This window comes from Rhinatrema bivittatum, chromosome 10 (genome assembly GCF_901001135.1).
Source record: "Rhinatrema bivittatum chromosome 10, aRhiBiv1.1, whole genome shotgun sequence".
NCBI classification, from domain to species: Eukaryota; Metazoa; Chordata; class Amphibia; order Gymnophiona; family Rhinatrematidae; genus Rhinatrema; species Rhinatrema bivittatum.
Window position 1 is genome coordinate 79,422,772 of NC_042624.1, and position 26,177 is coordinate 79,448,948.

Below are 26,177 nucleotides of genomic sequence, written 5' to 3' on the forward strand. Positions count from 1 at the left end.
CCTTGTTTCTTCCCGCTGTGAAGGACGAATAGGTGGTCCGTCTTTCGTATGGATTCCAATTTTTCCAGGTAGTGGACTAGGAATCTGCCGACGTTAAAATGGCGTAGGCGGTGTGAGTCTTCCGAGTCCTTATTCTCGTCTGGAGATGGCAGCAAGATGGTTTGGTTTAAATGGAAATGAGAAACCACCTTTGGAAGGAAGGAGGGGACAGTGCATAGCTGTATGGATCCCGGTGTGAATCTGAGGAACGGTTCCCGGCAGGATAGAGCTTGAAGTTCGGAGATGCGACGGGCTGAACATATTGCCACTAGGAATGCAGTCTTCAAAGTCAGGAGCCATAGGGACAGACCACGTGTAGGTTTGAAAGAAGCTCCCACTAGGAAGTAGAGTACTAGATTGAGATTCCATAGGGGTACCGGCCACTTTAGTGGTGGTCGGATTTGCTTGACCCCTCTCAGGAAGCGGGAGATGTCTGGATGGGAAGACAGACTGATGTCATCCACTTTGGTTCTGAAGCAGGCAAGCGTGGCCAGTTGAACCTTGATGGAGTTGAGAGACAACCCCTTCTTCAGACCGTCCTGCAGGAATTCTAGGATCATGGGAATTGTGACTGTCTGCGGAAAGATGTCACGGTCTTCACACCAGGCTTTGAATATTCTCCATATTCGTATATAAGTTAAGGATGTGGAAAACTTGCGTGCTCAGAGCAAGGTGTCAATTACTGCCCTCGAGTATCTGCTCTTCTTCAGGCGAGTCCTCTCAATGGCCAGACCGTAAGAGAGAATCGAGTTGGGTCTTCATGGAGGATTGGTCTTTGCTGGAGCAGGTCCCTGAGTGGAGGTAGCCGAGGTACTGGAGATTCGCCCCATTTGTCAGCCAACTTCTCCAGTTCGCTGCCGAACAGGAGGGTTCCTTTAAACGGCATTCTCGTGAGTTTCGTCTTGGACGTTGCGTCGGCTGACCAGCTTCGAGTTGCCTTCTGGCTGCCACAATGGATGAGATTGCCCTGGCTGAAGTGCGCACCAGATCGGAGGTCGCATCCGTGAGGAAGGATATTGCTGGTTCTAATGTTTCGATGGGCATGGTTGTGTTCCTGGCCTGTGACAATAGTGTGTCACTATGGCACAGCAGGCAGCGATCTGCAGTGACATAGCTGCTGCCTCAAATGACTGTTTAAGGATGGACTCCTGACGTCTGTCTTGGGCATCCTCGAGTGCCGTTCCTCCTTCGACTGGAATGGTGGTGCGCTTTGTGACTGCACAGACCATGGCGTCCACTTTGGGGAACCCCAGAAGATCTTTGGTTGAGGGTTCCAGTGGGTAAAGGGCTTCTAGGGCCAGTCCTCCCTTGAAACTGGCCTCCGGGGCATTCCATTCCAGGTCGATCAGCTGTTGTACTGCTTGCAGCAATGGGAAATGGCGTGAGGCCTGACGGAGCCCGACCAGAAGAGGGTTCATCTTTGGCTCCTCTGAGGCGCTTGTGTCTGGGATGGCCAGCTCCCTGACTCCCGGACACTAGGTCTGGTGGTTCGTCTTTGGAGAAGAAACACATCATGGTTCGGTATGGTTCCGTTCCTGGAGGAATTTCCCCTTCCTCCAGGGAGTCTTGGTCTTCCTCCGAGGTGTCCGTGTCTAAGGTTAGGCTCTTGTCCTGAGGAGGCACGTCTCTGGGAGGCAGAGAAGGGGCTGGGAGGTTAGGGTCCTCTAGTGGAGGCTGTGGCATCTGTGGCGCCTGGACGAAGGTTTGCAGACCTTTAAAGAACTCCACCCAGGAAAAGGTTCCTGGGTCTATATTGAACTCAACGGCGTTCCCAGAGGGCCCTGTCTGGAGAGCCGAACTGGGAATAGAGAGGTCCGAGGTACTATCAGAGGATCTGGATTCCTGTACTGGCTGGGGGGGAGGGGGGGGACACACACACACGACACACCTTGGCCCTGGTTCTCAGAGCCATCTCGCACTGTAGGCACAGGGCAGTAGCCTCTTCATGCTGCGCAGCTCTTATGTGGCAGGCTGGGCAGAGGGCTTGTGCTCTGGCTTTCTTGGCCAGTGGTGCCATGTTTTGTGCGCGTTCAAACCCGGTCTGTGCATTTATATGCACGCGCCAGGAGGCTTAGATATGTGCTCCGAGTGCGGTGAGGGTGTGCGTGCAGGCCGGTTTGTGCACTTACGGAGATATGCGCGCTGCTGTGTGTGCAGCCGAACTTGTGCACCCAGCACTGTTGAGCATGGCGCTATGCACCTGGCACCCTCGTGCGCCTCGCTGTGTGCACGGCACCTATGCCCGGCTCGCCGCTGTGCGCACAACTATGTTAGGCGGACAGTACTGCGATCAAGGGGGGGAAATGGCGCCGGTGACCACACGATTAAGATGGCAACCTCCCCGGGAGGGTCTTCACATGGGAGGACCCTCGAGCTGGATCGGGGTCTAGCCTGGAAGGGGCTGCTCAACCCGATGGGACAGTCGCAGACGGGTGAGCTGTGCAGCTATCCGCGCCTCGGAGATCGGAGACTTAAGAAAGTTTTCTACCTTACCTTGTCTCGGCGCTTCCCGGTCTCCGGCTGCTGGGGGAGACGGAAATACCTTCACCGCCGCACTCGGTCTTGTACCCGCTGTCTCTCAGCCGCTCCCTCCTGGGGGCTAAGTCCATGCTGGAAACCGGCTGCCGGACCGAGGCTTACCTCTGAGGGATCTTGGAAATCACCTCAGGAATTCTCGACTGGGGAAGGGACTTTTAGGTATCACCGCAGGAGAGTGGGGCTCGTCTTGTAGAGGTAAGATTTTGGAATTTCCTTTCTTTGGGTTTGGATTTTCTAACGCTGTGCAAGCGTGTGTAGAGTTCCAAACTGCTATTGAGATGGAAAAATATTGAAGAGCAGAGCTTCCTGCAGGGGTATATGTAGTGCTGACGTCAGATTGAAATCTGACTCAGTCTCCAACTGGTATCGGGAGCACATTATACCCATTGGTCCTGAGTCCAGCTGCTAGACACTAGAAAATGTATTTACTTTTTTATTTATATTTGTCATGTGTGACTGATCAGCCACTTCAAAGAAAATTACATTCAGATACTGTGGATATAACTCTTCTCCCAAAGGGCTTGCATTCTAAGTTTGCATCTGATAGTCCTAGGGGAATTCTGCACTACTGCAGAGCGCAGAATTCCCCCCTGCGCAGAATTGCCATTTTCTTCACAGAATTTGGCAATTCTGTGCAGAAAATGGCAGAAGAGACCCTAGTATGCTGCAAACGGAGTGCACGAAGATGAAGGCCCTTGCCTGCTGTTCGCGGCGAGAATGAAGGTCCCAGTGAGAGTGAATCTGTGTGTGTGTGTGAGAGGAGAAGGGAGGGGGGTGAGAGAGCAGGGAGGGGATGATGCTTGAGTGTGGGTGCCAGAGAAAGGGAGCCTAAATGAGGAGGTTGCGAAGGAGTGTGTATGTGTGAGAGAGATTGGGAGCTGGTGTGTATGAAAAAGGAATCGTGTGTACATGAGGGTGCTAGCCTGTGTGAAGAGATTGTGTATGTGTGAGAGGGAGCCTGTGTGAAGGGGTGCATGAGGGAGAGACATAGGGAGCCTGTGTGAGGATGTATGTGTGAGAAAGGGAGCTTGTGTGGGTGTGCATGCAAGAGAGCGGGACCCTGTATGAGGGTGTGTGTGTGTGAGAGTGAGGGAGCCTGTATGAGGGGCAGTACTGAGAATGGGGTCAAACTCTGGGACTGGCGATAGAGTGGAAGGGGTTGAGCCTAGAGGCGGAGGGGAGAGATACTGGCAGGTGGAAGAGTTGGGGCCAGAGGGCAAAGTGGCCAGGGGAGAAGGGAGAGTGAGTGGAAGGGACACTCTTACAGTGAATTTCTAGGGATATTCTGCATCTCTAAGTAATAACTTTTTTCTGTATTAATTTAAAATGTAATTACTTAAAGACTGTCATGTAAATTGTGTTATTTTGACCAATATAAAGTTTACAGAATTGTAAGTTTTTGTACACAGAATTTTTTATTTTTTTGTGCAGAATTCCCCCAGGAGTAATCTCAGGCAATGGAGGGTGAAGTGACTCGTTCAAGTTCAGGAGGACTATCAGCAGGATTTGAATCCTTGCAAGAAATCCTTCAAAACCTGAAATCTAAAGCTTTATAGGTATCTCATAGACTAAACCAGCTTACAATGTGCAGCAAACCATAGTAAAGACCAGAAGCAATGGCGTGGGGTTTGGAAGATCATAGCCTAATATGGAGCATAGGAGAAGGAAAAATTTGCTGTTGTTCAAATGACATCTGTGATGTGCAGTAGGTTTTAGCTAGTAAACAGAATAAAATATGGAATTAAGCACATTTACTAATCCTAAAGGCTTCATTTTTTAAGAGCAAGTTATTAGAAGGATGCATTATGTAATATCCTTAATAACAAAGTTAAGTCATACTAATGTTTTGTAATAGAGACATTGGTTTCCTCACCGGTTACCAGAGTTTTCCCACACTAAGTCTGGCTGTCTCCCATAACATTCCCATTTCTCTATCAGCATCTCCTCTCATTCTTTACAGCTTTGACAGCTAGCCTCACATGCTACTTGCATGGTTAGATATCATCCGTAGCTTATTCTCTACTAAAATGAAAGGAGCATTGCTCTCCAAAATTAAGCACAAGATGTATTTTTATTGTACTTCTTTGTTGACCTTTCTTTCTATGTATGCAAGAGGACCCAGGAAGCAACCACTCTAGTTCTTTGTTGAAATCTTTTTTAGGTATTCAAATCATATATGGATACTGTACTGCAAAAGTTTATAGAATCTGTGCAGTTACTTAAAACTGAGAAGTACCACAGTAACTTCTCAAGTACTTACCCAGCTACTGTAAGGCACTGAAGTTCTGCAGCAATTCGCAATGGATGACTTGTTGGAATCAAATGTTTTAAAGCAAATTTGTCTTCATTCCCTGATATCAGTTGTGCTGTTGCCAGATAGACAGAGCTGAAAGTGCCTATGAAAAAATGTACAATTATGCAAATAATGATCCTTTATCACTGCTCTGTAAGGTGTAGTAAAGTTTCCTGAGAGAATGGCTATGTATTGACATTGCATGTTTTAACACTTGCTATTTAGCTATGCAAAGGTAATGAGATGAATTACATAATTCTGCAGGTCATCATGACCAATTTTTTCATAGACTGTGGTGATGTTCACAACAGCTAAATAACACAATTTTGCAAATGGTATAGTACACATTTGCCAGTTTATTATGCATTAACATGTTTGTAAATACAGTCACATCTTAATACATTGGCCTCTCATGCTGATGTCTCTAACCTAAAACACATGACTGCAGAAAATGTTTTGTAATGTCTTATGTTAATATGTTAGTTATCTACTATACAGGTACATTAATGTTTGAAGTAACTATAAAAAAAGATTTTTATTGCAGCTTAGTACAATGGCCTCAAAATTTGCATTCAGAAAGCAGCTGCCTTCACAAATGGACCCACAATTGTACACTTTAGGTTTATGCATATCTGTATCTGCTAAAGATATAAATGTACGGAAATCTGTTGTCTTGGCTTTCAATCATTTTCAACATCCTATGCTGTTTGATTTTAGTATAATTTGTTATAAGTTTGCTGGATTTTTATTTTATTTAGATTTTTATATTCCGCTTTTCAGCACTTCAAAGTGTACATCAAAGCAGATTACATTTAGGTACTATAGGCATTTCCCTATACCCACAGGGCTTACAATCTAAGGCCTGGATTCATCATTCTATCGCAAAATGATGAATCCTGCAAAAGCCGCAGCCTTCGCTGCCGGCTTTTGCACCAAATAGCGCCACCGGCGACAATAAGGTTACTAACCATAGCACCGCAAAAGACATCGCAGAGTTGCCCCTCGCCACCCCCAGCATGCTTTCGCACGTGAAAAGGGACTTTTTGCAGGTGATAAGGCCTTTGAAAATGACCCCCTAATTTTGTACCTGAGGCAACCCAGGGTAAAGTGATTTGCACAAGGTCACAAGGAGGGTCAGACCCAGGATCGTAGCCTGCTGCTCTAACCACTAGGCTACTCCTCCACATAAATAACTTTTTTTGTGTTTCACTGTTTACTTAGAGATAGCCGCAAACTTTAGCCAATAAGAATTTTACTTTCTTATTCATAATATGAAAATGCTGGATTAGTATACAGGAAAGAAACCAAGGGATGTAAAAGTTATAGCTTACTGATGTTTAGCACTATGGTGATGCTCGTGTTACCCTTAACTTTGCTCAGTCTGTAGCGATTCTTAGTCTCGTAAGATATTACACAAAATACCATCATTCAGTTCACTAATCTGCGAAAAGGTAGAGATCTTCCACTGATTTCGACAGTAGGCAATGCTGGCTTAACCATTAGAAACTGTTGCAGCAAAGTCAAGCTAGAGATGAGTAATAAGATTTACCTTCCCCTATTTTATCCGTAATTTGAAACACCTTACTAAGCTGTGGCACTGCTTCGTAGAGCTTCTCGATGTCATCTTTCACACCTGTAAAAAGATAAAGAAATGGAAAAAAAAAATTCAACCACACTTCGTTAAAGCAGTATCCACAGGAAGACGATGAACAGAACACCACCCTGCATTTACTTTTACACATACTTTGGCGAAAGGGTGAAATTGCTTACCAGGAATACTTTTCAGCTCCTCCATCAAAGAACTGGACAGCCAGAGCGAACTGTCGCACAATTTGTTCCCTTAACTGCTTTTTATCTTATTCCACTTGAAATCACTTGTAACACAACCGCCAACTAGCACCCGTTCAGTAAGAGTAAGAAACATATAGAACTATGTTTCATCTTATTTCACCACGATTGCGGTTAGCACAGCACTGCTCCCACTATACCCTAAAAAAACAAAAGATACACATTTTCGTGGGCGCCAAAGCAGCTCTGAGAAACCGGAAGTGCAAGCGGGCGGGCTCGGCTACCGCTCCTCAATCGCGCCTGCCGCCGGCGGCCATCTTGAAGTTGGCAAAACTGCTGACAACATCTGAAACCGGTGGAGAGAGGAGACAGTGAGTGTTTCATGTTTTTAAATTGTATTTTTCAAACTGCTGTTTTGAAATGTATTAATAAGAGAGTCGAGTAAATTATAGAAAACAAAATAATAAACGGGCTCAGGGGTTATAACTTGTAAAATAAATGGCCGAAGAAGTGATATAGTACCGGTTTCTTATCAAGATTTTTTTCAGCACTATTTCGTTTGGTGAACTTTCCTGAAAAAAAAAAAGTCATATCAAAATAGAAATAAGATCAATTTAAGGCAAGTATTTGCTTTCAGACTCTTTCGGAAAGTCTTGTTGCATAGTTTATTTAAGATTGTCAAAACTGTGACTAAAAAATAACGAACAACTTCCATGTTGAATGTAAATGAAAATTATTCCTTACCTGCTAATTTTTGTTCCTGTAGTTACCATGGATAAGTCCAGACGGTGGGTTAAGTCCCCCATCCAGCAGATGGAGTCAGAAAAGAAGACTTCTGGGGGAGGTCCTATATTACCTCACCACCCTTGTCTCTATCTTCAGTATCTAGCCTAGCCTAGCCAAGCCAAGCCAAGCCGAAAGTAAAACAGAGGGATCAAGTAATCAGTCCCTAGGAACAAACTGTTGTGGAACCCAACATTAACAGTAACATAGAACTTGCCCAAACAGAACTGATGAGCCACGGACCCTGGAAAACCAGGGAGAGCAGAAAATGCAGGAGAGGATAGTTGAGCAGAGGTGAACCACACCAATAATACCCCCAAAGAAAGGGAGGGTGTCTGGACTGATCCATGGTACTACAGGAACAAAAATTAGCATGTAAGTAATAATTTTCATTTCCCTGTACGTACCAGGATCAGTCCAGACGGTGGGATGTACCCAAGCTTCCCTCCTATGGGCGGGCCGTGGAGAGCCCTGCTCGAATAACTCTATCTCCGAAAGAACCGCCTGGAGGCGCTTGAACGTCCAGGCGATAATGTCTCGCAAAGGTATGGAGCGACTTCCAAGTCGCCGCTCTACAGATCTCCTGAGTTGAAACTGCGCTGTTCTCCGCCCAGGACGCCGCCTGTGCGCGGAGAGAATGGGCTTTAACCCCCATGGGAGGTTGCTTACCGACCCCAATATATGAGGCAGCGATCGCCCCCTTCAACCAACGGGCGATGGAAGATTTGGACGCCATGCGCCCTTTTCTGGGGCCCAACCAAAGAACAAAGAGATGGTCAGATATATGAAACTCATTCGTAACCTCCAGATATCGCATCAGACATCGCTTAATGTCCAGTTTGCGCAGCTCCCTAGACTCGCTCGCATCAAAGGAAGGTAATTCGACCGACTGATTGAGATGAAAGCCGAGACCACCTTAGGGAGAAAAGATGGGACCATGCGCAAGGACACCCCTTCCCCAGAGAAACGGAGGTAGGGCTCCCGACAGGATAACGCCTGAAGCTCTGATATCCGTCGCGCCGAACTAACCGCCACCAGGAAGATAGTCTTGAAAGTGAGATCCTTGAGAGAGGAGTCTCGCAGGGGCTCGAAAGGTGGACCACTAAGCGCCCTCAGGACTAAGTTCAGATTCCAAGATGGACAAGGAGGACGTAGCGGGGGTTTAAGTGCTTGACCCCTTTGAGAAAACGGCCAACATCCGGATGGGAAGAGAGAAGCGACCCCGTCTCGCAATGCAGGAACGCACCTAGAGCCGCCACCTGCACCCGTACCGAGTTATACGCAAGCCCAAGTCCAGTCCCTCCTGCAGGAACGAGAGAATCTGTGGGACAGACGCGTTTGAGGGCTGAATGTTGTGCGACCCGCACCAAGTCTCGAAAACCTTCCAGACTCGGATATAAGTTACCGAAGTAGACTGCTTGCTCGCCCGCAGTAGAGTCGAAATGACTTCTTCTCGGTAGCCTCGCCGTCTCAGCTTGCGCCTCTCAAAAGCCAAGCCGCTAGACAGAAGCGATCTGCCTGCTTCAAAAATATGGGACCCTGCCGGAGTAGATGCGGAAGGTGACTGAGGCGTACCGGACCCTCCGTGGCTTAAGAGAAGAAGGTCCGCAAACCACGGACGGTGGGGACACTCTGGCGCCACCAGAACTACCGGACCTTGATGGATCTCTATCCTCCGGACTACCTTTCCCACCAGAGGCCATGGGAGAATGACGTACAGTAGGACGTGCCTTGGCCACGCAGGACTAGAGCATCGACCCCTTCCGCGCCATGCTCCCTTCTGCGGCTGAAGAATCGCGGGGCCTTTGCATTGCTTGCGGTGGCCATGAGATCCAGGTGGGGGCAACCCCAGCGAGAGACTATCAGATTCATCGCTTCGTCCGATAATTCCCACTGTGTGATGAATTAATGTTTATTTTGATATTGTCAGTTTAAATTCATCATGTATCAGCGAGCCGGTGGCATTACGTAAAGCTGAGAAATAATTCCCTGATGCAGGCGGTTGGAGGACCGCCGAAACGCCATGGCGTCGAGCATGTTATGAAGCAAGTTTCTTTGGATGTGCTGTAAAGCAAGTTTGAGCGTGCTGTGAAGCAAGTATCCTTGGGTGTGCTGTGAGGCCAGTTCCTCCTTGGAAGAGGAGTATATGATTGACAACTTCAGCTAGCAGTCCTCATGGGCAGACTGTGAAGCTATATAGCAAGTTTGAATATGCTGTGAAGAAAGTTCTTTGGGAGTATATAGTTAACAATTATAATCAGCAGTCCTTGCGTTTAAGGCACACTTATCCGGAGGAATTGAGCACTGTAACCAGCAAGTATTTAATTGACGATGCCAAGGATATATGGATTTTGAAAACACATGTTTATTGTTCCCATGACATTTTCTTGTGTGGAAAACTGTTAATATATTTATTGCAATTGTAAAAATTGTTTTGTGGGGGTAGTCATGGGCATGTATTTTATTGGGTAGGTATGAATGGGGTGAGTTTGTGAATGGGATATGTTTGTGTGAATGAGCAATTAAGAGATGTTGTTTCATTAGGTGAGGGAGTAGTGTGTATTACCTGTTGAAACCTTTATAGGATAACATTTGTGGAATAAATAAAAGTTTGTATTTTCTCTAAAGGGGTGATATATTCTGATAAAAGGTTATTAGTGAGCTGGGTAAAGACAAATGGGTGGCCTGTATAGGGTATTTACCTCTTCTTGAGTTAACAAGAATGGATCTGACCCAGAAAGAATGAATGAGAGGATGGCTGGAGACCTGAACTAGATATGTAAACAAGACTTGTATGGGCCATGCTGGAGCTATAAGAATTAGATGGGTCCCGTTCTTCAGTACTTTTTGCACAGTTTTGGCTATTAAGGCAATTGGTGGAAAAGTATACCTGAGATCCGCATTCCAGGCAAGCAAAAAAGCGTCCTGAGCACTTATGAGTTTGCAGGAAAGAATAAACAAAACTTTTCTAGCTTTCTCTTTTGCTCTGATGAAAATTGGTTGATTACTGGAAATCCCCAGAGACTGAATAGTCTGTCGGCTGTTGATTGCTGAAGGGACCATTCGTGTGAATAAAGAATCTGCTTAAGCAATTTGCCGATGTGTTTGAGATTCTGGGAAGGTAGGTTGCTTGCAGTACAGCTTGATGTTTGCATGCCCAGTCCCATATTATTATCGCTTTTTTACTCCTGGGGGAATTCTTTGCAAAAAAATGTAAAATTCTGCAAACTTTATATTGGTCAAAATAACCCAATTTACATGACAGTCTTTAAGTAATTACATTTTAAATTAATACAGAAAAAAGTTATTACTTAAAGATGCAGAATTTTAACTTTTGAGCAGAATTTCCCTAGAAATTCACTGTAAGAGTGGCCCTTCCACTTGCTCGCCCTACTCCCCTGGCCACTTTGCCCTCTCAGGCCTCCAACTCCCCCACCTGCCAGTATCTCTCACCTCCATCTCTTGGCTCAACCCTTTCCACTCTTATCACCACTCCCAGAGTTTGACCCCGTTCTCAGTACTGCCCCTCACACAGGCTCCCTCTGTTCCTCCCTCTCTCACACATGTGCTCCCTCTCTCTAGTGCACATACACATATCCTCATACAGGCTCCCTCTCTCTTACATACACACCCTCACAGGATGCAGCCTGTTCTCATCTCAGGGACAAAATTACTCAACTTACTTCTCAACACATTCAATCAGGATCGCAAAGTATACTAACCAAACTAACCAAAACCAGGGAAGATCTACATAGATTGGAATCTGATCAACTAGTACATCAACTAAATATTACCCGCCAGGTCCATTTTGAGGGAGGGAATAAGGCTGGAAAACTTTTAGCACACCAATTGAAAAAACTCGCCTATCAAAATCACATCCTAAAAATAAAAAATGAAAAAGGCCAAATAGTCTCTACTAATTCAGAAATCACCCAACAATTCCTTAAATGTTACCAAACCTTATATGTGGCCGAACAGCATATATTAACTTCTGACATTGATAGCTATTTACAATCCTTGACCCTTCCGAGGCTCATGGAGGATATGCGCAACATACTTAATACAGAGGTCACAACCCCCGAGATTCTCATGGCCATTAAAACTCTTAGTGGGTAAGACCCCAGGACCAGATGGCCTCACGGCTAAATTTTATAAATCCTTTGGTCCTCTTCTGGTACTCCACTTGCAAAAGCATTTTAATTATTTGCGTGAGGGGGGTTTACTACTACCAGATTCAAATAAAGCGGGAATTATAATCCTCGCTATACCAGGAAGAGACCCTGCTTTATGTGCCTCCTACTGGCCCATATCATTGATTAATTTAGATCTTAAACTACTAGCTAAAATATTAGCAGACAGGCTAAATTGCTTCATTGCAAAAATCATTCACCCCGACCAAGCAGGCTTCATACTGGGACGAATGGCAAGTGACAACGTGTGGAAGATCCTTAATATTCTCTAGGGAATCTCCCAAAAACATCTGATTATCTTCTCCTGGCCATTGATGCTGAAAAGGCCTTTGATATGGTCCATTGGCCTTTTCTCTTCCACACGCTCACAACTATGGAATTTGTTGACCCATTTCAAAATTGACTGAAGGCACTTTATCACTCCCCCACAGCACGCCTGAAAATAAATGGTCAATATTCCTCTCTCTTTCAAATTCAGCGGGAAACTCGGCAGGGGTGTCCACTCTCCCCTATTCTTTTTGCTATTTTCTTGGAACCCCTAGCCATACATATACGAACCAACCCCAAAATTGAAGGTTTTTCTCTTAATACACATCAATATAAATTATCGCTATTTGCCGACGACATTTTATTTACAGTTGGTCAACCAGCCACCACTCTACCAGAGATAGAAACAGAACTTGCATGTTATAGTGCGGTCTCTGGATTTAAAATTAATTGGGATAAGTCTGAGATCTTGAATATCTCATGTACTTCACATCTAGTCACTCTTCTCATCCCTTCAAATGGGCACCCCATAAGTTGAAATACTTGGGGGTTAACTTGAGTAAACATTTATTTCAGCTTAACTATACCCCCTACTTAATAGTATTGATCAGGATCTAATCAGGTGGAACTCTCTGCCGCTAACCTGGTTGGGCCATCTGGCGACCTTGAAAATTAATGTTCTGCTACGACTACTGTATCTCTTGCAGACTTTACCCATTCCTATTAGTAATGCCACACTGAAAGGATGGCAGAAGAAACTACTCCACTTCTTGTGGAAATGTAGACCTCCGAGGATAACCAGAATGGTTCTTTTCCAAACTAAAGCCCAAGGAGGCTTAGGACTCCCTAATCTTGCTTGGTATTTTGCTGCAGCTCAACTAAGTACCATTATTGACTGGCACCATACTACAGATGTTAAATCATGGGTCCAGCTGGAACAAACTTGCTTACAGGATATGCTTATCTCTGCTCTTATTTGGCAACCCAGCAATACTTGGCAACTGACGTCTACCATGTCGCCATACACCAGACACACTCTCAATGTTTGGCGCCCTTGGAAAAGAAAGCTGGTGGGTGAGGCGGTTTATTTCTCCCAGACTTCCTTATTTCATAACAAATCCTTTTCTCCAGGCCTCCCCAAAACAGCCTATCTTACATGGAAAACTCAAGGATTACATCAAATATCCCATCTCTTCTCGCATGGTTCATATACTCCTTTCACTACTCTTCAAAAGGACTATAAATTTACCATGACTGAGTTTCTTCCCTATATGCAACTTTGCCACTTTATTCATAAGATCCTATCCACCAAGAGAACTCTATTTGAGGGATATTGCACCAATCCCACTACATCTGGGGGCTTAATTTCTAAATTATACAAGTTATTGATGTCCAGCCCACCATCTAAACCCGCACATATAGCGGCTTGGGAACATGACATAGACCGCTCAGTCTTCCATTCATCCTTGGAATATATCTTCACACGCCATTCGCAGGGCTCCATCTTGGCACAGATTATGGAAGCTAATTTCATAGTCTTATACTGCTGGCACCTCACCCCGTTTCGTCTAAGCCACTTTTGTTCCTCCAATACACCACACTGCTGGCGTAATTGTCATCAATTGAGAAAGTATTTACATATTTAGTGGGACTGCCCTCTCATTCAAACTCTGTAGACCTATGTTTCCAGGATCCTGACGGAGATCCTTGAGATGCCAATTCATCTCACTAAGGACCAAGCACTTCTCTTCCTCTTTGATGAGGCGTTAACATCACAGGCTCAAATTCTCATACAACAGGTTTGCACCGCCACAAAAATGGAAATAGCATGTACTTGGAAAAGACCCATCCCACCGACATTTTCTGAACTTTTAACCCATCTGGATAGGGTGTGTACTCTTTATCGCCTAACTGCACTTAAATATCATCTTACGAAATTTTATAGCATTTGGAATCCATACACATCTTGGAGACATTTGTCATTTTCAACGTCTACTCCTTAACCAATGTTTCTTATTGCGTTTGTTACAACAGAATATTTCACCACAGTTTCTTCAGCAATCTTTACCAATGTATTACTATTGATCAATAGTTGTGTAGCATGAAAGAAAGGGGGGAATGGGGGGAAATATGAAAACTGGAAAATGCTGTTTTAATGTGATGTTGTTTATTCCTTATGCTTGTATATGTAACTGAACAGCAGCAAAAAAACAAAACAAAACAAAAACCCTTCTATCCTTTTTCCTTCTATTAACTTCAACACAATCCCCAATAGGGAGCTGCATGTCCACCATCTGCTGGAGACGGAGAATACTGGCAGGCTGTCTGTCGGCAGAAAAGGACCAAATGGTCCATCCAGCAAGCTTATGGTAATGTCTGCTGCTCCCTGCAGGTTACCCCATGCTTATCAGTTTTCCACACTGTAAAAGACAGGGCCCTCGTTGGTTGGTGTTTGAATCCAATTCCCATTATGCCTTGCCACTGAAGCAGAAAGCAATGCTAGAATTGATCAACAGTATCAAGCATTATTAGTTTAGGGTAGTAACAGCCGCATCAGCAAGCTACCCTCATACTTGTTTCTCTAGACCGTATAAGTTGGGGCCTTTGTGGGTCACTGTATGAATCCAATTCCCCTTTTACCCTCTGTTCTTGAAGCAGAGAGCAATGATGGAGTTACATCAAGCAATGATGAAGTAGCATCAACAGTATCGAGGCTTATTGGTTGAAGGGTAGTAACCACCACACCAGCAAGTTACTCCATGCACTCTTTTCTTTTTTTCCATTCTTCAGCCTTTAAGGATCCACAATATTTATCCCATGAAGTTTTGAATTCTTTCACTGTTTTGGTTTTCACCACCTCCTCCAGGAGGGCATTCCAGGCATCCACCACCCTCTCCATGAAGAAATATTTTCTGAGCTGGTTCTGAGAGTTTCATTTCATGGCCCCTAGTTCTACTGATTTCTTTCCAATGGAAAAGGTTTGATGTTTGTACATCATTAAAACCTTGCAGGTATCTGAATGTCTGTATCTTATCACCCCCGTGCCTCCTCTTTTCTAGGATATACATATTCATATCCTTCAGTCTCTCCCCATAGATCTTCTGATACGGACTCCACACCTTCTCTGGACCGCCTCCATCCTGTCACCATCCTTTTTGAGATAAGGGTTCTAGACTTGAACATAGCACTCCAGGTGAGGCCTCACCAAGGACCTATACAAGGGCATCACCACATCCATTTTCTTATTTATTTATTTATTTATTTATTTATTTATTTATTTAATTAAAGGCTTTTATATACCGGAGTTCATGCACTAGTGCATACCACTTCGGTTTACACAGAACAAGGAACAGAAAATTACATCAAACAGATTGAACAATTAAACAAATATACAATTACATCCAACGATTGGGTATAAATAACATGGCTAACTTAGTAGGAACTTAGAGTTTGAGGTAAAGGAGAGAAATAGTACCAGGTGGTAACAGAACAATGTTAATAGCTAAATAATAAATATAAATAGTAAATACAAATTCTTATAATAAATACAGATGCTTACAGATTACAGTCTTCATGAAAAGTTTACGTCTACAGAAGGGTTAAGTAAATAAGAACTGGCGGTTATTTCTTTAGGAGTGAAGACTTCAAAAACTGAGGTTACATCTGGATTAAGAGGTATTGGTGTAGCATGCTCAAATATTTAATGATTTGGAATTGTGAGACCAAGGATAAAATTAGGAGTTGTTTGATATGATTATAAAAGCGAGAATGATTCAAGTTCTGGGACGTGGTTCTGAGCTAGACCTTTAAGTGTAGGCTTTTGTAAAGAGCCAGGTCTTGATTTTCTTTTTGAATGTTCGAGTACACGTTTCGAGGCGAATGTCTGTGGGGAGGGCATTCCAATGAAGGGGGCTGGCAGTCGAGAATGCACGTTTCTTGAGTGAGGACTTGGCTGAAGGTACGTGTAAGGTGCCTAAGTATCTGTTTCTGATTGGTCTTGAAGACTCGTGTAGGCGAAGTGGAAGGCTTAGATCTAGCGACGTTTGTGAATGGATGTTCTTGTGTGTTATAGTTAGCACTTTGAAATGATTCTGGATCTGATGGGGAGCCAGTGTAAGTGTTTTAGTATGGGTGTTATGTGTTCACTTCTGCTGGTGTTAGTAAGAATCCTTGCGGCGGAGTTCTGCAACATTTGTAGAGGTTTTGTGGTAATGGTTGGAAGGTCTATAAGCAGAGAGTTGCAGTAATAGATTTTGGAAAATAGTATTGTTTGGAGGACTGTTCTGAAGTCCTGAAAATGCAGGAGAGGTTTCAGCTTTTTCAGAATATGTAGTTTATAATCGCATTCTTTCGTTGTGTTCTTGACAAATTCTTTGAGGTTCAGCCTTTTGTCTAAGGTGACCCCAAGGTCTCTTACTTGAGTGGAATTGATCATTGGTGGTGAGGTTAGGTTGTTTGTAGGCTGAAGGTTCTCATCTGGAGTGATAAGCAAAAGTTCTGTTTTTGACATATTAAGTACTAGGTTAAGGCTAGATAGGAGTGAGTTTATGGACTGTAGACAATTGTTCCAGAAGTTGATGGTGCTGGAGATGGAGTCAGTGATTGGCAGCAGAATCTGAACATCGTCTGCGTATATGAAGTGTGTGACCTTAAGACTTGAGAGTAGATGACATAGGGGGAGAAGATAGATGTTAAAGAGGGTGGGGGAGAGAGAGGATCCTTGGGGAACTCCGAAAGAGGATTTGACCGGGAGGGAATCCTTGTTGCTGATTCTGACCTTGAAAGTCCTATTGTGTAGGAAGGATCTGAACCATTCCAGGGCTGATCCTGAGATGCCTGTGTCTGAGAGCCGGTCGATCAGGATAGAGTGTTTTACGGTATCAAACGCAGCTGATAGGTCGAGGAGAATCAGGAGGTATGGGGTCTTTTTCTCCAGACCTACGAGGACTCTGTCAGTTAGAGAGGTTAGGAGGGATTCCGTACTAAGGGATTTGCGGAATCCGAATTGGGCTGTTGTGAGTATTTTATGCTGTTCTAGGTATTCAGATAACTGTTTGTTGACTATCCTCTCCATAAGTTTGGCTACAAATGGAATTTTCTTACTAGTTATTCCTCTCTCTGTGCAGCCTAGCATCCTTCTGGCTTTAGATATTGCTTTGTCACATTGCTTTGCCATCTTCAGATCATCAGACACTATCACACCTAGGTCCCTTTCACAGTCCGTGCTCATTAGTCTTTCACCGCCCATCACATAAATCTCTTTTGGATTGCCGCACCCCAGATGCATGACTCTGCACTTCTTGGCACTGAATCCCAGCTGCCAAATCTTTAATCACTCTTCAAATTTTTTTAAATCACTTTTCATTTTCTCTATTCCTTCAGACATTCCACTCTGTTTTACATCTTAGTATCATCCGCAAATAGACAAGTTTACCTTCTATCCCTTCCGCCAGGTCGCTCACAAAGATATTGAACAGAATCAGCATTGCTCCGTCACCATCTACTAGTAGAGATGCATAATCAACTGGTTCTGGATCCACCTGTCTGAACGCTAAGAAATTTTTTTTTTATTATTTTATTCAATTGGCAAGGTAGAGGAAGAACAGGCTGTAAAGAAATATTTCCTAAGGTTGCTCCTGAATCTCTTTCACCCTCATCCCATGACACCTCATTTTAAAGCTGCTGAAAAAGGCTCACCTCCTGTGCATGGAAACCTTTGAGATAGTTAAATGTCTATCATATCTCTCCTATCTTGCCTTTTCTCTAGGGTGTAAATCTTTAAGACCCTTGTCTTTGAATGAAACGTCATCTCTTGTGCCCCAATATTGAACCAAACCATCCGGTGATACTGGATCCCAGATGATCATCCAATACAATCTCAGAAATATTGTCCCCCATTCAAAAGTTCCATATCTTTGTTAACATCGGTCATGACAAACTAAACATTCAGCTCAAGTTATGGATTCTATTACTTCTACTCATAATTCTAAGATTACTGCTTTGGATCAATGGATTGAGGCACTTCAATAAGCTCAGAACGGCCTTGTACAATCAGATTTAATCAATACTAAAAGATTGGAAAATATGGAAAATGCTCTCAGAGTATTAAACCTGAGAGTTTTAAATTTCCCTTGGGTTAAGCTTATGACATCTCATGATTTGTTTAAGAAGTATCTACAGGAAGTTCTGCAATTCTCAGCGGACTCTTTTCCACCTATATCTCAGATTTACTTTACCTCTCAAGAGAAGAAATCTGGTTCTTCCAATATATTACAAGAGAACTTTTGTCCGACGGTCCCTGTAAAAAAAACTTTTTGTGTTCTTGGAATCTTTAGGGACAGACCAAGTGGAAAACCGTGGAACTTTGTTTGTTGCGTTTATTTTTCCATCTGACTGTGATTCCATATTGAAGTTGTTTCTCCGTAATTGTGATAAGTTGTTTTTTGGTCAGAAAATATGGATATATCCTGACATTAACAGGGCCACCCAACAACGTAGAAAGAGATTTCTTGAGATGAGCCAAGAAGCACATCAACTAGGAGCTAATATAGTGATTCGTTATCCTTGTAAATGTGTCTTAAGATTTCAAAATAACAGATATGGGTTTTTTTCAGCCTTCTCAGCTCTGCTTTTTTCTTGATTCTCATTCACCCTTAGATAATACTAGCCAAATTGTAAGTTGAAGTATATTGTGAATGTGTTCTGGAGCCTCTCTATATTTCTTTAATTTTTACTTCTTAAGGGGGTGCAGCTAATCCTTGACCCCCCCCCCTTATATTTCTTTGTATAGCAGCCATTGGGGTAAAAGATAGTTAGATTTTCTTTTTAAAATTATATTCCTTTTTCTTTATATGGGACTCCATGAATTTGTATTGCATTGATATGCTGTATTGCTATCTAAACTTAATAAAAATAAAATTAAAAAAAAAGAAATATTGTCCTTGTTGGTAAGCACCAGATCCAGTATCTCTACCTCCCGTTTGGGTTCCGTTACCAGTTGACAGAACAGTTCTTGCAGAGAATCCAGCATCTCCCTGCTTCTGAAAGCTGGGATGACCCAATTAACATCCAACAGAATGAAATCCCTTAGCAAAGCACCTCCCCTTTCACAGCAATCCTGCGAATATCCTCCATTAAAGCTCTATCTATTTCTGCTGTCTGTGCTGAAGGTCTGTATATTACATAAACAGTAGAAATGTGAGACCAACTGTATATATCCCACAATATGGAGATCAATTAGCTTTTATTTTTTATTCTTATTGTTTCAAAAAAGATGGTGTTCCAGTTTAATAAATCAGAAAATTCTTCAATATTTCAAAATTGTTTATAACAATAAATACGGGCTCACTCCCAGCTTAGAGATGTATAAACTGAGTCCCCTGACAAGGCCATGTTTCGCTGGATGGCTTCTTTAGGAGGGACCAGATTAGAAATAAACAAAAATACAAAAAAAGGAGCAATATATACAAACATATATAAAATATAGACAACAAGGAGCCACCATATACAAAATGTCAAACCATAAATGGGCTATTAGAATGAGGGATTGGACCATACCTGGAGAGAATAATGCAGACACTCACAGGAACACCTACACACAACTGTCAAAATGGTGACTTGAGAGGAGCAGCTGATATAGCAGAAGTATCAAAATGGTGCAAAAAGTGTCACATTACAGGAAAATCACCAATTGGAGAATCAAAAGGCAGATCAATCAATTTCCCAATTGAGCCCGAAAGGGGGTAGAATCTGGAGAGAAAAAAATCCTGCACTGTTCACATTGGACCAAGGTCTGTTACCATCACTCCACAACGATTTTTTTATTGATGGAATTTCAAGCATACATTTATTTTCTGTTCTTAAAGAGTGAGAGGATTCATAAACCTGCAATATTGCAATCATCCAGCAATCAGGTCTGGACAAAATGTGTTCTTTGCATTGAAAAAAATGTCGAAGGAAAACCAAACAACTGCTGGAGTGGTGTAATAGTGAGATGAAAAAGGCAAGTAGAGCCAAAAGGGCATCATTCAAAACATGGAAAGCAGATTTAAATGAGAAAAATAGTCAAGAGTAACACTGGCAAATTAGATGTAAAAGAGTAATTAAGCAGGCAAGAGAGAATTTGAAAATAATCTAGAGGCAAAAACGAGTAACAATCTTTTTCAAGTACATTCAAAGCAAAGACCTGTGAAGAGTCAGTTGGGTTGTTAGATGATTGAGGGTTAAAAGGGGTGATCAGGAAGGACAAAGAAATAGAAAAACTAAGTAAATTCTTTGCCTCTCTTTATTAAGGAGGATGTCAAGGTCATATCCACACAGGAAACATTTTATGATGGTGATAACTTTGAGCAACTAGATGGAATCACTGTGAAACTGGAGGACATAATAACTTAGATTGATAGACTAAAGAATAACAAATTACCAGGTCTGGATGGTATTCACTCTAGAGTTCTGAAGGAATTAAAAAATGAAATTGCGGACCTGTTTCTGGTGATTTGCTGCCTATAGTTTAAAACAGCCACGGTACCAGAAGACTCTAGGATGGCCAATGTGATGCCAATTTTTAAAAATGGCTCTAAGGGTGATCTGGGAACATATAGAAAAGTGAACCTGATCTGGGTGCCTGGCAAAATGAAGTTATTCTTAAAAAAAAAATTGATCACATAAATAGACATGGTTTAATGCTGGACAGGCAACATGAGTTTTGCAAAGGGAAGTCTCGCTTTACCAATTTATTAGATTTTTTTGAGGGTGTAAATAAACATACATATAAAGGTGAGCCAGTTGAATATTGTATTTTGGTTTTCAGTGTCATGAGAGACTCCTCAGGAAATTGGGAGGTCATAGGATCGGAGGTAGTGTTCTGTTATGGATTGGTAACTGGATAAAGGACAGGATAGGACTAAATGGTCGGTTTTCTGAATGGAGAAAGGACATTAGTGGTCTACCCCAGTGGTCTGTTTTGGGACCTGTACTATTTAGCATATCCATAAATGATCTGGAGAAAGGAATGATGAGTGGTGTGACCAGTTTTGCAGATGACACAAAATTGTTTTGAGTTATTAAAACAGCAGTGGATTGTGAAGAACTGCAGAAAGATCTTTATGAGATTAGGAGATTGAATTGCATCTGTCATTTAGAAGTCCAATGTGGACAAGTATAAAATAATACATGTAAGAAAAAATAATCTCCGCTAAAGGTACATGATGCTGGGTTCCATATTAGGAGTCACCACCCAGGAAAAGGACCTTAGAGTCCTTGTGGACAATACCTTGAAATTAGCTCAGTGTGCAGCTGTGGTCAAAAAGGCAAATAGAATGTTAAGAATTATTTGGAAAGGAATAGAGAACAAAACTGAGAATATCATAATGCCTTTGTATAACTCCATAGTGTGACCACACTTTTTGAGTATTGTGTGTAGTTCTGGTCACCTCATCTCAAAAAAGATATAGCAGATATGGAAAATATACAGAGAAGGGTGACAAAAATGATAAAGGGGATGGAACAGCTTCCTTATGGAGAAAGGCTGAACAGATTAGAGCTCTTTAGTTTGGAAAAGAGAAAACTGAGAAGGATATGATTGAATTTTTTAAAATCATGAGTGGAGTGGAACAGCTAAATAGTGAACGGTTATTTACCTTTCAAATAACACTAGGACTAGGGGACACTCCATCAAACCAGTAACCAGCAGATTTAAAACAAATTGTAGGAAGTTCTTTTTCACTTAATATGCAATCAAGCTATGGAATCTGGTGCTGAAAGACTAGATCAAGGCAACTAACATAGTGAGGGTCAAATGAGGATTGGACTGAAGGAATAGTCCTGAAGGAAAAGTCCATAAACAGTTATTAGCCAGGTAGACTTGGGAAAACCAGCACTTATCCCTGGTAGTGAGATATAAGGAATAGATCAACTATTGGGGATCTGATGGGCAGCTGTGACCCAGACTTGCCATTGTCGGAGGCAGAATGCTGGATGATGGACTTTGGTCTGACCCAGCATGGCTGTTCTTATGTTCCTTTGTTCCTTATTGTTGTTGTCATTTAAAAAATGTTCTCATCATCTGTCTCACTATAAACTTGACTCATAAGTCATCTGGCTGTATCAATAGATTACACCTTTTGTTAGTACCTAAAAGATAATCTTTTGGGACCTGAGGAAGTATAAATTCTTTTAAGGTAGTCAAGAAATGTGTTGTTCGTCCAGTAAAGAGAGATTGCCTTTATTTATTTATTTTTTATCTACCTTATAAATGGCCTGTGACCGACGGCCCGCAAATGCGCAGTAGAGACCAGCTCTACCGCGCATGTGCGGGCGAGCACGTCGCTCTGAGGCAGCTTCAGAAAGAAAAAAAATGGCGGCGTCCAGTGGCAGCAGCGGGCGGCGGCGGCGGTACCGGCAGCGGGCGGCGGCGGTAGCGACGGCGGTAGCGGCGATGGCGGTAGCGAGCGGCGGCGGTAGCGGCGACAGCGGGCGGTAGCGAGGGAGGGAGAAGAGAGAGAGAGGGAGGGACGGACTGAGTGGGAGGGAGGGACGGAGAGAGAGAGTGGGAGGGAGTGACTGAGTGAGAGGGAGGGACTGAGTGGGAGGGAGGGATTGAGTGAGGGGGAGGGACTGAGTGAGAGGGAGGGAGTGGGACTGAGTGAGAGGGAGAGGGGGGACTGAGGGAGGGAGTGGGACTGGGAGAGAGAGGGAGGGAGTGGGACTGAGGGAGAGTGAGTGGGACTGAGTGAGTGAGAGGGAGGGGGGGAGGGAGTGACTGAGTGGGAGGGAGGGATTGAGTGAGGGGGAGGGACTGAGGGAGGGAGTGGGACTAAGTGAGAGGGAGGGAGGGAGTGGGACTGAGGGAGAGGAGGGAGGGAGTGGGACTGAGGGAGAGGACGGAGGGAGTGGGGACTGAGTGAGAGTGAGTGGGACTGAGTGAGTGGGAGGGAGAGAGGGGGGAGGGAGTGAGTGAGACTGAGTGGGAGGGAGGGACTGAGTGATAGGAGAGGGAGGGTGGGGAGGAGTGGGTGAGGGAGGGGGTGGTGAAGAGTGAGGGGAGAGAGAAAGAGGGGGAGGTGAGAGACAGAGGGATGTAGCCCGTTTTAACGGGCTTAACGGCTTGTTTATTATATTATATTATATTATATTTATTATTACTATGTTAAATTGACATCCGGTTTTATTGTTCCTTATGTTCTACAGTTCTATGTAAAGCCCCCATCCGCTGTTGGGCAGTTCATCGTTTTATGTAAACCGGAGTGATTTGTAATTCCCACAAGAACTTCGGTATATAAAAATTAAAAATAAATAAATAAATAAATTTTTTTGTTTGTTGACCATTTCTGTATGTACAAATGACATTATTGACATTGTTCTCAGGAAGTAGAAGAATGACTAAAATTGGAAAATAAATGAAAGACTACTTTTGCTTATTTGAGAGGGAAATAATTTTTAATTTTTCTGAATAAGTTTATAATACCACTGTTTTTGCCTTTTTTTGACAGGCTAATGAAAACTCATGCCTGATTGCAGCCATGCTTAAATCTAGAAACACTGGACTTTCTCTGGATAATTTGTTTTTCTTAAGACCAGATACAAAGGACATGTAAGTTTCCCCGACTGAATAAAGTAGCATATTTTAGGATATTTTCTTTCTGTGACAAAGAAAGAATTAGTTCGATGTTTCACATAAAATTATAATTTAACGTTAGCTTTTCAATGATTAAAGAAATACCATGTAATAGATGCAACCACAGTTTGCTGATTTTAATAAGTGAAATATATTTATACTTAAATCAGCAGTGCCTTTTGCTTGATGAACATTACAATTTACCACAAGAATGAAAAGTAATTTTTTGAAAATTGTTCCATTTTAGAAAAATAAATTAGACTTCCTCTTGAATTTTTGTGGAGCCTTGGTCTGCCTTCTCAAGTAGTAGCCAGTTGGTGGTCTAATAAGGGGAAGAGGTAGACCATAGGCACACCAGATATTTTCTTTATTCAAACTTAAGTTTAAGAGCATTTTTTTCCATAAAGGAGCCATTTTTCAAAATATACACAATTTTACACTTACAGTGTCCTGCTACTTTTGCTGGATTTGAATTTTGCTGTGAGTTTTATGTTGAAGTCTGTATATTGCACTGGTGATTTTATGTTGAAATTTGTATATTACTATGGGTGTTCATTTGTGATTAGGAAGGTGATTAATAAATGTAAAATAAAAAAGAAATCAAAGGCACCACTTCTTTATCGTGATAATACCCTACATATTTATTCAGTTTCATAAAAATTTGAATGACGCTTGTCGTTTGTTATTGAAACTAGATAAACAATCCCAAGGAAAGGAAATTTAGGAAACTGCAAGATCCAGCAAACTGATATGTAGATTACTTCAGTGAAAGAAACAGATAATTCAATCAATAAAAAAGAATTGGCATACACTAGCACAGAATACAAACCAGGATTACATACAGTAGTATACCTTTTGTTTATACAGTGTTGATGTAAGCAGGGGGAGGAGTCAAGATGGTGCCTGGGCAGGATGCTGATCTCTGAGCTTCTGCTGCTATTATTTTCTTAGTCATAATATGGGGGAAAAAGAAAGGCCAAATCTAAAGTCCACTCAGCTAAGCTACCAATGTCGGTGAAGGGACCAATCAGCTTTGTCTCTGTAGGCAGTTAGTGCCCCAGTGGAGCTGCGGTAAACTGGATACCTGAAGGAGAGCATGAGACTATATTGAGCTGCAAAGACAGGACTCCACTGGTGTCTCCATGTGTTACACCGTTTCTTTTGCGCCTCCCTTTGATCCACTCTGGAGCATATGAAGCTTCAGTTATGGCAAATTTTGGAGGCCAGGAGAAGGAAGATCTACAAGCACATCCCTGGATGTGGGACATGAAATCAGGTCATTTGATGGTATTCAGCTGTACAGTGACTTGTCCTCCCAGGGAATGGCTGCAGGGAGTCGAGGGGAAGGACAGGAGAGCTCCTATCCAAGAACTCCATTTCTGACATTGGTGGCTATACCCACAGCAGGAAAAGATGGGAGAGGAAAGTAATGCTGAAGGATATATGAACTGTTGCCATAAGGATGGAGGATACTTTTGTTCCGGGTGTTAGTAATTTGATAATTTTAGCTAGGACATCCAAAGAAAATTTGAGTCTCAAGACAAGATGATGGAGCTTATTGAAGGAAAGCCACCAATTTAGGGAGTCAGATTTCTGGTTGCAAACTTCGTGTGGTTTTTATGAAAGATAGTCTGGCTCTATATCAGTGGTTCTCCACCTTTTTTCTGTCGGGACACACCTGACAGATAGTTCTCACATGCGTGACACATCATCGTGAGTCTAAATGTAAACATATACTCTGTATCTTCAGGAACCGCCTGACCCCCCAGCAATGGGTGCAGAGCAGAACTAGGACATTCCCATTCAATTTACCATACAAAGTAGATATTTCTGGTGTCATCTCAGTATCAGCGACATAAATACTCTCTCCTACCAGGCGCAATAGCCCTCCTTTTCCACGAAAATCACGCAGAGGGGGCGGACTCCTACTCCTTATAAAAAAACATTATAACATGAAACTGATACATCTTAACCTCCCTTCAAAATTTGAAATTGCTCTACTGGAATCTAATTCTCTTCAAATCTGCTTGATATACTGCCCCCCAAAACTCCTTGACACTGAGATCTCCACCCTGATTGAATTCCTCATTACCAATATCAAAAAACCTTCCATTATACTTGGAGACTTTAATCTCCACACCAATAACTCTCCAAAATCACAAAATTATCAAACACTTCTTGACATGCTCTCCAGCCTCGACATGACTCAAATTATAAACAACCCTACTCATAAAGCAGGTAATACCCTAGATCTAATTTTCATCAACCATTACTTTTATAATCCTACTACATCTATCAAACCCGTCCCATGGTCTGATCACTATCTCATTAAATGCAATGCCCAAATTATCTCAAAAAAATCAACCGAATACAATACACCTCTATCTTTCAAATACAGACCCCCCTTCCAACTCAACTCTCTCAAACAAGAATTAGGAAAACAACTCACAAATTTAGACTTATCTAATATCCATAATGCCACCCAGTCCTGGTTTAATCTAACAAAACAAACTGCAAATAACATAAATCCAGAGAAAACAAAAATTATAAAACATAACAGAACAAAAAACAATCCCCAGGCTGCAGCTGATATTACCTACCGGGACCTTTGGAACCTGTTTGCCTCCACTTGCCTTGCGGGACCTGGAAGCCGGGGGAGGAGCCG

At 42.8% G+C, this 26,177-nt stretch overlaps 2 protein-coding genes across 2 annotated transcripts in view; one reads left to right on the plus strand and one right to left on the minus strand.

The window, feature by feature from the left end:
• Nucleotides 1–7,202, minus strand: part of LOC115099804 (cell division cycle 7-related protein kinase-like) — a 39,768-nt gene extending 32,566 nt beyond the window's left edge. Inside the window, exons 1-4 of the mRNA XM_029617653.1 lie at nt 7,181–7,202; nt 6,641–7,004; nt 6,420–6,503; nt 4,838–4,973 (exon numbers count right to left, since the gene is read on the minus strand). Coding sequence (XP_029473513.1) covers nt 4,838–4,973; nt 6,420–6,503; nt 6,641–6,665 — 245 coding nt within the window. The 5' untranslated portion in view covers nt 6,666–7,004; nt 7,181–7,202. The remainder of the gene's footprint in view (nt 1–4,837; nt 4,974–6,419; nt 6,504–6,640; nt 7,005–7,180) is intronic.
• Nucleotides 7,203–8,378: 1,176 nt separating this feature from the next.
• The window catches only part of LOC115099805 (probable ATP-dependent DNA helicase HFM1), a 451,200-nt gene continuing 433,401 nt past the window's right edge, over nt 8,379–26,177 (plus strand). The window contains exon 1 of the mRNA XM_029617654.1: nt 8,379–8,413. Coding sequence (XP_029473514.1) covers nt 8,379–8,413 — 35 coding nt within the window. The remainder of the gene's footprint in view (nt 8,414–26,177) is intronic.